Raw genomic sequence first — 17,748 nt, 5'->3', positions numbered from 1 at the left:
AATCCCATCACCCCCCACCCAGCCAGCACAGCCAACTGTATGAGGTATGAAGTTCAACAACATCTGTAGGGCCACACGTTCCCCATTTCTGGCGATACTTGATCCTGTTAGCTAGACCCTTCTACTACCGATCTCTCATGCAACCACATCCTTTTTAGGAATGATTCCTTGGGCCTTTTGATAACGGTGAACATTAAACCAGAAAACCAAATAAAATATTAATTTAAAACAGGGGTCAGCAAACTTTTTCAGCAGGGGGCCAGTCCACTGTCCCTCAGACCTTGTGTGTGTGTGGGGGGGACAGACTATACTTTGAAAAAAATATATGAACGAATTCCTATAAATAAAATTATTTATTATTATTATTATTATTATTATTATTATTATTATTATGCCCCACAAATAACCCAGAGATGCATTTTAAATAAAAGGACACATTCTACTCATGTAAAAACACACTGATTCCCAGGCCGGATTTAGAAGGCGATTGGGCCGGATCCAGCCCCCGGGCCTTAGTTTGCCTACCCATGATTTAAAACAACAGACATCACCCCCCCCCCCGAAAAGAGCGGGAGAAATGCCTCTCACTTCATCCGCCTCTCCATAGACATGGCACAGATGTTTCTCCACCGCCGATCCAAACTTCTTGTGGTCTGCTGGATGGAGTCACATTCAGTCTGGTTGGCACAGGCATCGGAATCATTCAGCAAGACCTCGCAGATGCAGAAGACAGAATCGACATCAGGGCTGTGCTGGTCAATGTCCCGCTGCAGATCCTATAACCACAAACAAAAAAGCCACACATCTTTGGTTATATGTAATAGTGTCCTCTTCAAATAATTCCAGCTTTAACACTACAATGTCAAGCCATTTGACCAGCGGGTGGTTCCCATGTCGTATTGTACACTGCTTAGATAAATGTTAAGCAGTCAAGATTTTTCAAATAAAATAGAATAAATGAACACAGAAATAAACAAACAAAGCCTCAAGACAGTTCTTTGCCCATCTCTTTCATGTTCTCTGTTTTGCTCCACTTTACCTGCTGCTCTGCAAGTCTCTTCTTTATCTCCTGATCATCGCAGGTGTCATAAACAACAGGCTTCGAAAGCTCGGATTCAATGCGTGCCAGCCAGGTGCGAAGATTACTCATGTTTTTGTTGAGCAGCTGTATGAAAGAAAAGGTCTCCTTCAGCTTCTTCACCCTGCGATTGGGGAGACAAAGGGCAGAAAGAATGTGAGAAGGTTGTAAAACAAGGCCAACTGATGATACGCATGGACCTTCCATCACATACTGGCAAAACCAGGTTGCACAGTTGAAGAGTACTTGCCAATCTTGAACAGCAACCCCCTTCCCCATCAGACCTTTTTGCAATAAGGAAACTAACAAGAAAACGAACTGGAAAGCGTAAGATAACATTTCCTTAAGCAATGCTGTATAACCTCCTCACATACAAAACAGAATGCATGCTCAATGAATTGTGGGTGTTTAACAACAACAACAACAATTTTATTATTTATGTGCCACGCATCCGACTGGGTTGCCCCAACAAAATCTTAAAAACACAGTAAAACATGGACCATTAACAATAATTTTGAACAGGGCTGCCTTCAGATGTCTTCTGAAAGTCAAATAGTTGTTTATCTGTTTGACCTCTGATGAAAGGGTATTCTACAGGGCAGGCGCCACTACTGAGAAGGCCTTCTGCCTGGTTCCCTGTAGCTTCACATCTTGCAGTGAGGGAACCACCAGAAGGCCCTCGGAGCTGGACCTCTAACCCAGTGTTTTTCAACCACTGTTCCGCGGCACACTAGTGTGCCACGAGATGTTGCCTGGTGTGCCACGGGAAAAATTGAAAAATTCAAAAGATTTAAAAATAAAGTATTTTATAATTTTTCATATTTCTGTTTACTTACTATTTCATAATAAAGTAATTATAAAATACTTTCTTTGTGTTTATTTGATTCCTATTCAAGAGAATTACTTTATATATAGTCAATATAGGCACAGTTAATTTTTTTAACATTTTCTAATGGTGGTGTGCCTCGTGAATTTTTTCATGAAACAAGTGTGCCTTTGCCCCAAAAAGGTTGAAAAACACTGCTCTAACCTACCTGCACACTTTGTGCAAATAAATCAGGGTGAGTGCTCAGTAAACGGAATGTCTGGAAGCAATCTGAGGTACACTGGATGCATAAAGGCCACCAGGAAGAACGATTACTGTTCAAATGGCGCCAATAATGCTCATGGCATTCTGCAGTTTCAACATAACTTAGTGGAAGTGCTGTAGCTCATTGCAAGAGCATCACATGTAGATGGTCCCTAGTTCAAACCATGGCATATTTGGGTAGGGTCAGGAATGTCCCTCATCCGAAACTCTTAGAGAGCAACTGCTATTGCTGAGATTAGATGGACCCATGGTCTGACTCGGTATAAGGGAACTTCTGATGCAGTTACATTCTTAAAGTCATGTCTCATTCCTAAGAAGCTTACAACCTAAATTCTGATAGAGGGGTCACAGCAAAGTGATGGAAGGGGAGAGAGGAAAAGGAGACACGAAAGGGTGACCACAAAAAATATTCATATACTATACGGCCTCGGTCCAGTATATCTGAAGGAGCGTCTCCACCCCCATCATTCTGCCCGGACACTGAGGTCCACCGCTGAGGGCCTTCTGGCGGTTCCCTCGCTGCGAGAAGCCAAGCTACAGAGAACCAGGCAGAGGGCCTTCTTGGTAGTGGCACCTGCCCTGTGGAACGCCCTCCCAACAGATGTCAAAGAGAACAACAACTACCAGACTCTCAGAAGACATCTGAAAGCAGCCCTGTTTAGGGAAGCTTTTAATGTTTAATAGACTATTGTATTTTAATATTTTGTTGGAAGCTGCTCAGAGTGGCTGTGGAAACCAAGCCAGATGGGCAGGGTATAAATAATAAATAATAAATTATTATTATTATTATTATTATTATTATTATTATTATTATTATTATTATTATACCATGTATATACTGCAATATCAGAGTGGCATACAGCATCAGAACATAAAACATACAATCCCAAACTATCATTACAATGACTGGCCAGTCCAGAGAGAGAGAGAGAGAGAGAGAGAGAGAGAGAGAGAGAGAGAGAGAGAGAGAGAGCGCTAGCTTAAAACAATGGTATAGGCCTGTTGGCATAAAAAAAATATTCAAGAGATATGTGGAAGTCAAAAGTGAGGGAGCCGGCTGAATCTCTGCTGGAAGAGTGTTGGAACAATGCCACTATATATGCCTGATTTCTAGAAGAGGCCAATCCAGTCTATGTAATGCAGAGGGCAATGAACAGCGCTCAGGCAGTCCTTGTTGTATCCTGGCCCCAAAGTTGTTCAGGGGTTTGTGTATCAACACAAGAACCTCAAAGGCAAATGTTTGCAGGGTAGGACTCGAACCGCTGACTTCAAGTTACAAGAGAGGAGATTCCAACTAAACATCAGGAAGAGATCTCTTGACAGTAAGAGCTGTTCAACAGTGGAACGGTCTACTTGGGAGGTTACTGGGTTGCCCCAGCCACTCTGGGCAGCTTCCAACTGGGTTGCCCCAGCCACTCTGGGCAGCTTCCAACATATAAAAAAAATAATACAACATTAAACATCAAAAAAAAACCTTCCCTATACAGGATTGCCTTCAGACAGCTTGGGGGTCAGATAACTCCACACCCTCCAACATTTCTCCAATGAAAATAGGGACGTCCAAAGGAAAAGCGGTGCTTTTGAATTATGGTGCTGGAGGAGACTCTTGAGAGTCCCATGGACTGCAAGAAGATCAAACCTATCCATTCTGAAGGAAATCAGCCCTGAGTGCTCACTGGAAGGACAGATTGTGAAGCTGAGGCTCCAATACTTTGGCTACCTCATGAGAAAAGAAGACTCCCTGGAAAAGACCCTGATGTTGGGAAAGATGGAGGGCACAAGGAGAAGGGGACGACAGAGGATGAGATGGTTGGACAGTGTTCTTGAAGCTACCAGCATGAGTTTGACTAAACTGCGGGAGACAGTGGAAGACAGGAGTGCCTGGCGTGCTCTGGTCCATGGACCAGACTAAACGACTAAGTGTGCATCGGAATGCAGCCTAGGGTTGCAGATGCAGCAGCTATGGGTAGGAACACCTAGCTTTCTGAACACCTAGCGGGGACCGGCCCCCCCTTGCTCCACTGGCATGGATTACAAAGGAGCAGATGCAAGCCAGACCTTAGGATGCAGACTTCGCAATAAATGCTGGAGAGTCCAAATACCACCGTGTAGGAGTTTGTTGCAGATGAAATTGCTTCATTAGCTCCAAAGGAGCCCCCAAAAGCGAGAACCAGCATGGTGTCTACAGCTTTACTCCCCGCCCCCGCCCCCCACTTACTTTTGTAATGCTAAATACCTTTGCAGCCAAGTAGGCCTAATTAACTAATTTGTCACAATATGCCATTTGTGGCTCCATCAGGCCAGCCATCCCTTCTCTAACCGTAAAATGTAAAAACGGAAGAAAAACAAACATGGCATGTTGGAGGACCAGTTTCAGAAAGGCAAGAGCATTGAAGAGCAATGTTTCTCAGTGACCGGTTGTACGGTCCCTAAAGCATCCTCTTCCAGCCAGACACGGGGAACAAGCCTAAGACAAATACAGGTTCCAAAATCTAACTAGCAAGCGTCTGGCTCAGGTTCCCTTAAACTGGTCCTATATTGGGGGGGGGGGTAGTAGACCCCCTTTGTGTGGGACAGGCACAATGGAGGGGTATAAGGACCCCGGTGTTTGGCCCCTGCTGGTTTGGGTCTCTCCAGTGCCAGTCCAACATTTTAAGCCCTGGTTATTTTTTGCAATAGGCCTGTCGTAGCCGCTGCAGAGAGAGGTCTGAACGACTACCTTGCAAATCAGATTGGAGCTGACATGGTAGCAGAACATCAAACAACGAAGACTGCACTGTGCCTTTTCCAATTGTGCATATATATTTTTTTTTAATCCTATCTGTCAGTGCTGACACTAAAACGTAAAACCCCCCAAATATCTGCATTTTTCTTTTAATAGGACGATAGAATAAAAATTAAGTGAAAGGAAATGCATGTTTATTTCAGTGTAAACATCATCCTAGGCAGGTGGTCGATATACAATTTAGGTTTGATAAATAGGGGGTGAAATTAAAACACCAATGTTAATCACCGGAACAGAGCATAATTGCGTCTCCGATCTTGAAAAGATACGACTGGCGAATTGGATCCGAAGACTATACAGACAGGTTTAGAAGGTACAGATCGCTAGAAAGCAGGCCCTATTTTTATTTTTTAAATTAAGAGGTAAGGTTAATGTGTTTCCGCAGTGCCTACACGGGCGACGTCCCTCTCCTGCCTTTGTGAGGATGGACCCCACTAAGAACATTAATTACGAAATGCAACAAAAAGCAAAGCTTTAGGTATAAAGCAGAAAATAACCAGAAGCATTGCACACATGTTCCATTCATTTACCCCCATGGCGCACTAATCTCCTCCTCCAAATGGCCGGGTGCGGAGAGCAAACAGTTAATTTTAACAAAGGGGGCGGGCGAGGGATGCCCCTAAATGCCATTTATCCTCCTTGCTAACTGCCTCCACAATCCCCCTCCTCAGTCCTTTCTGTCAAAGGCAAAGTGCACACACACACACACACATCTCCCATCCATCCTGGGAAGGACAGAGCCCCTCCCCACCCCCCCTTGCAGGCAGCGACCGCACATCAGAGACACGCGTCTCTTGTTCTTACTGGACCCTTCCGAGTACCAAAAATGCACTTACTGTTTATAAGGGAAAACCATTCCTCAGCTTATCATTCCAAAGCTGCAGGGATAGCATCCGACTGAGCTGAGCACTCGGGGAAGAGGAAACCCCTCCCTCTCTTCCGCGATTGCCCTATTTAACATTGATGCCTTAATATCTCCCATCGAGAGAAAGAGAGACGAGAGCGAGAAAGAGAACACAGACCTTTCCCTTCCTCCTCCTCCTCCTCCTCCAAGCCCCCAGGGCAGAGTGTCGGAGCCTGTGCACACTCGCACATGCACACTGTATCATGCTGCTGAAGGGTGAATACCACCCTGGCTCCTCGTTTGGACCTCACGAAGCCGCCATGCCACTCCTTTCAAAAGTTTGCTACCCACATACGGAAAACCCCTTCGAAAACAACTAGAGGTCTTTCAGGATTTGATGAGGCCAAGTGATTGAGATGTAATATCTCTTAGAGAAATGAGACACACGCAGACACACACACACCACGGGTTTTGAAAACTGGCCAACGAAAACCAAGGAAATAATCAAACTGCGTAATGATCTGCTGAAGACATGGGAGACCACCAATGAAGATCGATATTTCTTTGTTGCTTCTCACCATGTCCATCTCTTCTGCACACACACACACACACACAATCAAAATTTGTGAGCCTGAGATAAGGACATGTCAACCACTTGATGGAGAGTTGTGATTCACACAGACTTGCAAACAGCTGATCATAGAACTGCAGAACTAGAAGGGACTCCGAGGATCATCTAGTCCAACCCCCTGCAATGCAGGAATCTTTTGCCCAACAAAGGGCTCGAACCCACAACCCTCAGATTAAGAGTCTCAGGAGGTGGAATCTACAAATGTATGAAAAATGTTCTGAAAATGCTTTTTTAAAAAAAAAAATACGTTTTTTAAAAATACATTGAATTTTCCATAAGGCTCCCCATCCCCATCTAGGGTCATATTGCATATTGCACTAAAAACACACTAAAACGTTTTATTTGCAGCTGTATAGCTGAGTCCTCATGCTCTTCCGACTGAGCTATCCTCTTGTGCTGGGAGATATTAAAACAGCACCATGCTACTATTACACTATCTCTCATTTGATCAAATGGCAGGATCTGGTTGCCATCCATACAGACTGCAAATCAGTCCGTTCCAGCTTGGTGCAGTTTAATGAACTCGCTTAAAATGCCATTTTTATTAAATTGAACACCCAACAAGGCAGGGAGGCAAAAACTGGAATCTTGGGGAACATAAGTATTTCTTTAAAAATCACCCCATACTTTCCGTAGGATACAGCAAGAACAATAGTTCCTTTAACTGTCCATCCACAGAGTAGAATTCAAAGGAAGTTCTAAAAATCCTTGCGGCATATCGTTTAAGTAACCTTCTCCCACTTAAGAACAACAATCTTCTGACCAAACTGCTGTTGGGCCATGCTGTGTGCAGTTGCTACAGACAGCCAAGTGTGTGGCTATTTACAAGCTTAGCATGCCAAGACAAAGCTCCCCCCCCCCACTCCCCCTTGCCCCAGACACCACCTGTTGAATCAGGCACCACCTGTTTTGGCACAGATTTTGTCTAGGCCACTATAGTTCCAGTTCAGGTGAACTACTACAGAAAATCTAACACAGAGACGGCCCTAAAATGCAAAGGTGCTGCACCATTCTGTTAAAGCTGTCCCTCTCATCATAACTTCCATGTCTCGTTTTGTGTCTGTCTTTTGGGGAACACCCCAGAGTCGGCCACGACTGGACCTAATGGTCAGGGTCCCTTTAAGCGATGCGGGTGGCGCTGTGGGTTAAACCACAGAGGCTAGGACTTGCCTATCAGAAGACCAGCGGTTCGAATCCCCGCGATGGGGTGAGCTCCCGTTGCTCGGTCCCTGCTCCTGTCAACCTAGCAGTTCGAAAGCACGTCAAAGTGCAAGTAGATAAATAGGTACCGCTCTGGCAGGAAGGTAAACGGCATTTCCGTGCGCTACTCTGGTTCGCCAGAAGCAGCTTAGTCATGCTGGCCACATGACCCGGAAGCTGTATGCCGGCTCCCTTGGCCAATAAAGGGAGATGAGCGCCGTAACCGCAGAGTCGGCCATGACTGGACCTAATGGTCAGGGGTCCCTTTACCTTTGGGGAACAGCCCCGTTGGGTCAGACCATCTGGTCCAGTATCTGTTCTCACTTTGGCCAACCAGATGCCCATGGGAAGCTCAAAAGCAGGACATGAGCACCACATCACTCTTCCCACTTGTGAATACCAGCCTCCTTCCTTGGAGGTTTTTAGCAGAGGTTGGATGCTCATTTGTCATGGATGCCAAGCCAGAATTCCCAGAGTAGTTTAACCATCAACCCTTCCCGTGAAACCTTTGGGAATTGTAAATCCATGAGGGGGATAAGGGTCTCCAAACAGCTCTCTGTGCCTTTAACAAACTACACTTCCCAGGGTTCCTTAGGGGGAGGAGCCATTGCTGGTATCACACTTTGCTAAACGCATTGCAAAGATGGGGCATTAGGTTTAGTTCCAGCCTTCCTGGTTCAGAAGGGCAGAATTATAGCATGCAGGCAAGGCTCAAGAAATTAATGCAAATCCAAAGGAGGCTGGGACAGTTGGTTATAGTCCCTTTTAATCTGGTATGCCGTCCCCAGACAGCCCTTCCCCCACAACCTGCGGAAGAATCCCAACCATTGCTGTGTGAAGCAGTCTTTCAGAAGCACCCCAGAAATTCATTTGCATTTATCACAATTAAATGTGAGCAGATGTCTGCATGTTATTCTGTTGCTGCTGCTGCTGCTGCTGTTTTGTTCCCCAGATGCACTGAGTTCCCAGAGCTCTTCCTGGTTAGATGCACAGCCTACTCCAGCTGCTTGCATGAACAGACAAAGCCTCTGAGAGCGGCACAAGCCAAGCGACTACAGGCACAATGGAAGCGCGAAAAGGCCCCTTGCAACTGGTGCCATATGGCAAAGCCGAGCTTGTCTCTATGAACTATGAGAAGCATGTCAAAGGGCTAAATGGAGAGCTCACCTAATTTGCCCATCTGTTTCAGTCCACTTATTGGTTTAAGGTGAAGCAAGTTGTTTACTACAGCGCTGTTTTGACAACAGTTTTTGAACTGGTTTTGCTGCCACCGAAATGCATCCACAATACGTCTGCTCCTATCATTGTGCCATATCATTATGCCTAAATGATATAATTTATTTTGGTTAACTATAACATTTCGTTATGGAAAAACACACTGAACCCCCAACCAATCAGCTGGCAGTAGTAGACAATCCTGCTAATATTAAATTGTCTGAAATCTGACAAGCAGGTCAGTGTTGACATGTGAGTTCCAACAATCCCAAATCTGTTGAACTTCCAAAAACTCAGACATACGCATAACTGTGGATATGCATGATCACCTAAATGTTGAGTATTCACTTGTGTACCTCCAAAAGGTGGAGAAAGAGATAATATATATTCATGCAGTTTGTCAGGAAATACACATGCCAAGATTCATAGTATTTTGGACATTTACTATAACCAAGAATAGCTTAGGCTGGAATCCTGAACCCAGTGGGGCTTTCTCCTGAATAAGCATACATAGGACTGCCCTTGGATCTGAAGAACCATGAATGGAAGGAGGAAACGTATTAATGAACTCTTGCACAACTGCTAGCAGAGGACTTCTCGTAATACATTGGGAATTGTGTTAAAGCATGTGAATCACATTCAAATGAAGAAGAAGAAGAGATAGGCTTCGGCAGGGAAACTCTAATGAGCCATGAAAAGAATAATATCACAAAAAAAATAAAGCTTGTGCAAAGTCAAGTGCAAATGGAAGAACCTCTCTGCATGAAATGATGGCAAAGGCAAACCCATCTCACTCCACTTTAATCTACAGATTTCAGGGCTTCTGCTCCAAATCCAAATACAGTGGTGCCTCGCAAGATGAAAAGAATTCGTTCTGCGAGTCTCTTCGTCTAGCGGTTTTTCGTCTTGTGAAGCAAGCCCATTGATGGCTTAGCAGATTAGCGCTATTAGCGGCTTATCAGCTTAGCGGATAAGCGGCTTAGAAAAGGGGGGGGAGGGAAAAAACCCCGCAGGAACTCGCAAGACATTTTCGTCTTGTGAAGCAAGCCCATAGGAAATTCGTTTTGCGAAGCACCTCCAAAACGGAAAACTTTTTCTTCTAGCAAGTTTTCCGTCTTGCAAGGCATTCGTCTTGCGGGGCACCACTGTACCTGAATCCTGCCTCAGAAACTGACGACTAGTCTACCCATGATGCAGAGGCAAATCCAGCTTCAGGTACGTCTGGGAATAACCATCCCCTGAAACGCTGCAGAGCAACTGCCAATCACTGCAGACAATAGGAATGAGATGGGCAAATAGTTTCACTTGGTAAAAGGCAGCGTCCTATATTCACAAGTTCACAGTGGACTATATGCTTAACAGAGAGCTGCTGTCCAGAGACCAATCACACCTCTCTGATGAGGGCACCTGTATGCAATGCATGCATTTGCTGCATCCACACCACATTTTATCTACATTGTATCTAAACATCTAACAAATGTAGTGCATAAAGCATCCTGAGAACTTTGTTGCTGTCTCTGCACGAGTCTTTTGTGAAAATCAGCGCCACATTCTGCTTCCAATCCCAACCGAACTCACAAAGAGAACTTACCGTCCTCCAATCACATCAAAGAGATGCTTCCAGCGATCATTAATCTTGTTGAGTTTCTCATCTATTTCAGCGGCTTTGCTCTCGTTGCTGGCCTTGATCAGCTGCTCACCCATTTGCTTCAGATGAACTAGATTGTTTTCACTAAACAGGCTGATTTCCTCCATGCAGTCCTAACAAATAGTAACAAAAACAATTGCAAATGTTATTACACACAAAAAGGGAGATTTCTCCATGGAACAAAACAGTAATGGGCAGTGTGATGGGGCACCACCACTCACCTGACTTTTGTTGGGTGGCTGATGGATACTGAGAGAGAGGTGGCAGAGAGGTTGATGCAATGCAAAAGCATAGGCAGGGGGGCAGGATTGGCCCTTCCAATGCGTTCGCATGCCAGCCTCACTCTTTGCCTCCTAGTATGCAGCAGGGACATGATCAACTAGACATCAGGTGAGCATAACACCATTCACTTTTGGACAAAAGCCACTGGAGTGTGGGTCAATGTTAGGAAAAGGAAGCTGGACTTGATAGGGATGTTTGCACTGTGCAAAGATAAACCATGGGATCCACTCCCACCAGGCTTTCTAGAACTTCCCTAGAATTGCCTGGAGGCAATTCATTGCAGAAGACTAGAGAACAGCACATTATGGAAAAAGCAAATGTGATGTATAGATGGTATATTACACGTGTTAAGTTAGCGAAAATGTATAAAGTCAGCAATAAATGTTGGAAATGTAAAGAAAAAGAGGGAACATTTTATCACATGTGCTGGGAATGTAAAAAGGTGAAATGCTTCTGGGAGATTATATATAATGAGATGAAAAAAATGTTGAAATATACATTTATAAGGAAACCAGAAGCATTCTTATTGGGCATTGTTGGGAGTGATATAAATAGAAAGGAATATAAGCTCTTTTTATATGCAATAACAGCAGCAAGAATATTATTGGCCCAAAAATGGAAGTGAGAAGAATTACCGACGATTGAAGAATGGAGGATGAAGTTAATGGACTATGCAGAACTAGATAAACAGGAAGGATTCGAAACCGGCGGGACCAGAAATTCATGGAAGACTGGAGTAAATTTACAGATTATTTGAAAAGTATTTGTGAAGATCAGATGACGTTTGTAGGTTTGCAAGAAGTTTTGTGAGGAGTATTATTGGAAGTATTGCAAAAATGGAGAAGGGGGAGGATGATTTGTTAAGAGATGTAAAGGCAATATAAAGTTAAGAAATGCATAAGAAGTGGTTAAAACGGTGGATCATCAGAGGTGCTGATGGAAGTCTAAAAAGATTGTATAAGTGATAAGTTTTGTGGTACATTTTATAATTTATATGTTAAAATCAATAAAAATTATTTGTTTAACAAAGGAAAAAGCAGACAGCTCAAATCAGCATGTTTGAAGCCCACAGCTGTGGATCAGAATCTTGGGAGTGTTCCCTCCACCCCGGGAACGCCCAGTTAAGCATAAAACATGATAAGCCTGCTCTCCTTTTATCTAAAGCACTTGCTAGACTGTTGCTGGGAGTGTGCAAAAAGCCTGCCTACCTTCTCCAACTTGTCTATCATATCTTCAATGCTGACATCGGCTGACTGGAGCACCTTGCTTTCCATCTGCACCAGCCAAGCGCAGAGCTCTTTATTCTTTTCGTTGAACACAATCCAGGCATTGAGTCGGTCCTCAATCTCTTGCTTGCGCAAAGAAACCTATGGAAGAGGATACACACGACAGCTGTCTTTGTTATATCTCGGGAGGCAGCCAAAACTCAAGACTGAATATACACATCTGTTTCTTTCCCACAATAAAGGATGTCAACAGGCTTGGCTGGAAAAGGTAGACTTCTCAAGCAATCGATTCCTCCACTTTGCGGGAAAATTTTATCTTCCCCATGAATAAAAGGCAACCCAGATTGTTGACAACAATGGGATGTAAAGGTGGTCCAGAAAACACCAGATTTCCTCACACAGAGACACTAGTCCTTTTAGTTGCCAAAATGGGGCACCTTATTAGCAAAATATGAAACTTGAACACACAAAATATTAAATGTTCCATGCACACGATATCAGCTGAAATGCTAAAACACAGTTTAGAGTAATGTGCATGAGCTTTGCATTCTCCCTCCGGCATAGTTTGTCATCCACCTGGAAGCTCAAACCTTGGTTTGAGTTTAAAATTATGATAGCACAAGCTAAGCTTTCCCCCTGATGCCTATGACCTGGTCTTCATGAACCTCAGGCTCAGTTGCTTTCCCTTCCTTTCTCCTTCTCTGATGAAACTGCAAAGAGGATGTTGGCAACTTTCATTTCCATTATCAACTAACCACAGTTTCTTTTTGCATTGAAATTGGCAAACTGTGGTTAGGACCAACTATGGTTTATTGACATAGCCAACGTCAAACATGATTAATAAATCCTAGCTTTTTTCAGTAAACCATTGTGTGTTCCCCCACTCCCATCCCCAGTCAGGGGATGATATAGAGTAGGTGTTGGGAAACATACAATATCCACTACCCTGCTTCTTATTCTGACATATTACAGAATCATAGAATCGTAAAGCTGGAAGGGGCATTTGTGTACAGTGGTACCTCAGGTTAAGTACTTAATTCGTTCCGGAGGTCTGTACTTAACCTGAAACTGTTCTTAACCTGAAGCACCACTTTAGCTAATGGGGCCTCCTGCTGCTGCCGCGCCGCCGGAGCAAGATTTCTGTTCTCATCCTGAAGCAAAGTTCTTAACCTGAAGCACTATTTCTGAGTTAGCGGAGTATGTAACCTGAAGCGTATGTAACCTGAGATACCACTGCACATCTATTCCAATCCTCCTGTAAGGCAGCAATATGCAGCTGTCCCATATGGGGTTCGAACCTGCAAACTTTGGTGTTATCAGCACCATGCTCTAACCAACTGAGCTATCACAATTGTCTTTCTTCAAGATGAGGAAGACCCCAGATTTCACCCCCAGCATCTCTAGGCAGAGTTTGTGGAGAAAACCCTTCTGAAACCCTGGAGAGCCATTGCCCGTCAGTTTGGACAGAACTGAGCTAAATGAACTTGTGGTCTGACTCACTAAAACCCAGCTTCCTACATTACCATGATAGGTACCCTCAGTAATGGTTACCTGTTGGAAATTAAAAACATCTCTGCTCAATGACTTTCCCCATCTTTGTTTACTGTGCTTACAACGTGCAGCGCCCCCCCCCCAGTATATTTTGATTTGTTTTAATGTAATATTTTTGAACACTGCAGAAACCCTTTCACAACACAAACATAGGATGAGTAATGTTAAATGATGCCAAGTTAAAGCAGACACACAGCTGCCATTTTCAGCAGCAGGTGTGTGTCGCAGGTAACCTGCATTTCCATCCTCTGAGCTGCTTATTAAGTGGACTGTTTGCTGCTCCTATGTCTTCCTCTGTATTGTGACAGTGACTTTAGCCCTGCCTGTGCTAAACCCCTGACCTCCTGGTACCCCCCCTCCCTGACTGTGTCTACTCCGTTTGTTTTCCTCTCTCTTCCAGCAGGAGCATCTGGCTGGTTAATTCCATGGTTCTCCAGGACAGCTGCACTGCCTAGCTTTTAAATACTTACAGAGGCTGCAGCCTTTTCTGCGAATTGTTTTCAATACAATATGCTTCTGTTGGGGACTCCGGCTTAGGCTTAGATCTCTCAGAAAGCAAGTGGGGCATGCTAATTGCTGGATTTTGCACCTCAAACATTTAACCAACTAAATATTTTCACTTCAGTTGCCAGGATTGTTCGGGACTTTTGTCCAATGAAGTGTATAAGCTTCAAGGAATCAGGACACACGGCCAGTCGCAATACCTTTGAGCCATGAGAGGAAGACCAGGTTCTAGTTTCTGCCTTGGCCTGATTGTTCCCCCTTGGGCAAATCATTATGTCTCTGGCCTGAGTCCCCAATTTGTATAATGGGAATAATGGTGACCTACTCGTGTAGGGACGCGGGTGGTGCTGTGGGTTAAACCACAGAGCCTAGGACTTGCCGATCAGAAGGTCGGCGGTTCGAATCACCGTGACGGGGTGAGCTTCCGTTGCTCGGTCCCTGCTCCTGCTAACCTAGCAGTTCGAAAGCACATCAAAGTGCAAGTAGATAAATAGGTACCGCTCCAGAGGGAAGGTAAACGGCGTTTCCGTGCGCTGCTCTGGTTCGCCAGAAGCGGCTTAGTCATGTTGGCCACATGACCCGGAAGCTGTACGCCGGCTCCCTCAGCCAATAAAGCGAGATGAGCGCCGCAACCCCAGAGTCAGTCACAACTGGACCTAATGGTCAGGGGTCCCTTTACCTTTACTCATTGTGTGGCCAAAACATAAAGGAATGTAAAGCAAGTCTGAGTCCCATCCAATGGAGTGGAAAACTCCCTTAGTGCTCTCTCTGAGTGGTTGCAAGCAGGCATTGCAACAGCAGGGGAGAAAATGCAATGCAGTTCAAAGCTGCATATGGCTTTGGGGTGGGGGCGGGGGAAATAACGTGAATAGGTTTTCAACATCTGCTTGCAGTGCATTCACAGATGAAATCTCTCTCTGAAATTAAATTTCAAAAAGTTAAGCTTTAAGAGAGAGAGATTGTTCGCTGCCTGCTACCTGAGAACTACGAAAATACCAGGTGCTCTGAGCACTGTAATACCTTTTCACCACTTGCATTATGTATTTAAGCTTTGAACAAAAAACACCCCTAGAGTTCAATTTGCTTCTCCTTGTATTGCTGCATTCTAAAATAGTTTTTAAAGTTTTCAGAAGTTCTCCTGGGAACTTTGTGGAGGGGGGAGGCAATAACACAGGAGGGGGGCAGATCTTCCGCATACCTTCGCCACAATAAAACTCCACCTTCAGGAAGAGAAAGAGAAACCCTACCCGCAGGCCCCCCCCCCCACAAAAACCAGACCCCTTTGAAGACCCCTCAAGCAAAATCTCTCGTGCTTCTTTGTGCAAAACTGGAAGGCTTACACAGTTCCCTCCTGACACCCCAGAACTGCCTTCAGAAAGCAGAAACAACCGCCTGCCCCTATAAGCCACTTACTCTTAGGCAGAGCTCTTCCCACTGTCTGTGCAAATGCTTGACTTGCTCTTTCAACACCATCACATCTTCCGCAAGGATGTCGTGCGCCAGGCCCTTCATGCTGCCAAGTTTGTTTGCGTTTTGGTTCCAGTTGGCCAGCGACTTCTCCAACTCCTTCATTGAAACACCAAAGGGGGGGGGGGACACACACAACAACAGACCTTTTCAGAGTAAGCTCTGGGAGAGATGTGTGTGTGTTTGTGTATTTTCCTCCAAACCTTTTGGTTAATCCTATGATTGGCCTGTAGGAGGGGGAAGGGAAATGGGGGGGGGGAGAGAGAGAGGAGGTGGAGGAGGGGAATTTGCATATAGGAGCAGGCTGTGACTAGATGGGAAGGGGGGGTGGAGGAACTGCACTGGGGCAAGCTGCTGTATCCGTGCAAACGCGGCAGTTGTAACTTTCAGAAAGGGGCAGTAATTCCATCCCACATCCTTGAGATGTTTGGGAGATTCAATAAAATTAAATTAAAAAGAGAGAGAATCTGTGTTGGGGTCCTGTTCATGCTATTCATGCAATTGCTGCTTGAAACTAGTACAGTGGTACCTTAGGTTAAATACTTAATTTGTTCCCGAGGTCCATTCTTAACCTGAAACTGTTCTTAACCTGAAGCACCACTTTAGCTAATGGGGCCTCCCGCTGCCGCTGCTGCACGATTTCTGTTCTCATCCTGAAGCAAAGTTTTTAACCCGAGGTACTATTTCTGGGTTAGCGGAGTCTGTAACCTGAAGCGTCTGTAACCTGAAGCGTCTGTAACCCGAGGTACCACTGTAGAACAAACCCATGCATGTCTACTCAAAAGCAAGACACCCCCCCCATTCTGCTTCTTCCTGTGTATAGGATTTCCTCCCCCTCCACCTTAAGTGTGGGGGTGGGGAGGAGAAGGAAACATGCTTTGAAGCAGAGTGTTTTTGTGTTGTTTTTGTGTCACCTCAACAACTTCGATCAGAGCCAGGGGGGTGTAACATTTAAGAGTGCTGGACTAGGACATGGGTAGGCAAACTAAGGCCCAGGGGCCGGATCCAGCCCAATCACCTTCTAAATCTGGCCCGTGGACCATCCGGGAATCAGTGTGTTTTTACATGAGTAGAATGTGTCCTTTTACTTAAAATACATCTCTGGGTTATTTGTGGGGTCTGCCTGGTGTTTTTACATGAGTAGAATGTGTGCTTTTACAGTGGTACCTCAGGTTAAGAACTTAATCGGTTCTGGAGGTCTGTTCTTAACATGAAACTGTTCTTAACCTGAAGCACCACTTTAGCTAATGGGGCCTCCCGCTGCTGCACGATTTCTGTTCTCATCCTGAAGCAAAGTTCTTAACCCAAAGTATTATTTCTGGGTTAGCAGAGTCTGTAACCTTAAGCGTATGCAACCTGAAGCGTATATAACCCGAGGTACCACTGTATTTAAAATGCATCTCTGGGTTATTTGTTGGACATAGGAATTCATTCTTCTTTTTTTCTTTTCAAAATATAGTCCGGTCCCCCCACAAGGTCTGAGGGACAGTGGACCGGCCCCCTGCTGAAAAAGTTTGCTGACCCATGGGCAAAAGCCTCTCTGAGTTTAGGTGAAGCAACTCCGCACAGACTTCAAGATGTCCTAGGAAAGTGAATGCAAGGCAGCAGCCTCAGACTGCAAATCTGCACAGGATTCATTTGCAAATCTAGACCCTTATAGTCTTTTTGAGCCCATTTTCCCCAAACACTTGCAAACAGTCTGCCCTGTACCCCAGTTATTCTTTTTTTTTGTGTCCATCTTTTTATTTTATCTCTACGTGGGGCTGCCCTTGAGACTGACCCAGAAACTCCAGCAGGTGCAGAATGCTGCCGCGAGACTCCTCACAGGGTCCTCGCCACGGGATCACATTCACCCGTGCTATACCAGCTGCACTGGCTCCCGGTGGAGTACAGGATCAGGTTTAAGGTGCTGGTTTTAACCTTTAAAGCCCTATATGGCCTAGGACTCTCGTACCTATGGGACCGCCTCTCCTGGTATGTCCCACGGAGGACCTTACGGTCTTCAAATAAAAACATCTTAGAGACTGGGCCACAGGGAGGTTAGGCTGGCCTCACCCAGAGCCAGGCTTTTTCAGCCGTGGTCCTGATCTGGTGGAATACTTTGTCACAAGAGACTAGGGCCCTGCGGGACTTGACATCTTTTTGCAGGGCCTGCAAGACAGAGCTGTTCCACCAGGGCTTTGAAAAAGGCACAGTCTGACCCCCTGTCTCCTTCTGTAATCCTCAT

General features: G+C 45.1%; 1 protein-coding gene across 6 annotated transcripts in view; it reads right to left on the bottom strand.

Moving 5' to 3' along the window:
* Window positions 1-17,748, bottom strand: part of SYNE2 (spectrin repeat containing nuclear envelope protein 2) — a 250,960-nt gene that overhangs the window by 20,492 nt on the left and 212,720 nt on the right. For all 6 annotated transcript variants that reach the window (XM_081857037.1, XM_081857038.1, XM_081857039.1 and 3 more), the window contains exons 94-98: window positions 15,468-15,620; window positions 11,982-12,140; window positions 10,435-10,604; window positions 1,040-1,202; window positions 589-776 (exon numbers count right to left, since the gene is read on the bottom strand). In XM_081857037.1, the coding sequence (XP_081713163.1) occupies window positions 589-776; window positions 1,040-1,202; window positions 10,435-10,604; window positions 11,982-12,140; window positions 15,468-15,620 (833 nt within the window). The remainder of the gene's footprint in view (window positions 1-588; window positions 777-1,039; window positions 1,203-10,434; window positions 10,605-11,981; window positions 12,141-15,467; window positions 15,621-17,748) is intronic.

Source organism: Podarcis erhardii (genome assembly GCF_964252035.2).
Source record: "Podarcis erhardii genome assembly, chromosome: 1".
In the NCBI taxonomy this organism is placed as follows: domain Eukaryota; kingdom Metazoa; phylum Chordata; class Lepidosauria; order Squamata; family Lacertidae; genus Podarcis; species Podarcis erhardii.
Note: the sequence above shows the minus strand (reverse complement) of the source record. Positions and strands in the feature narration are given on the sequence as shown.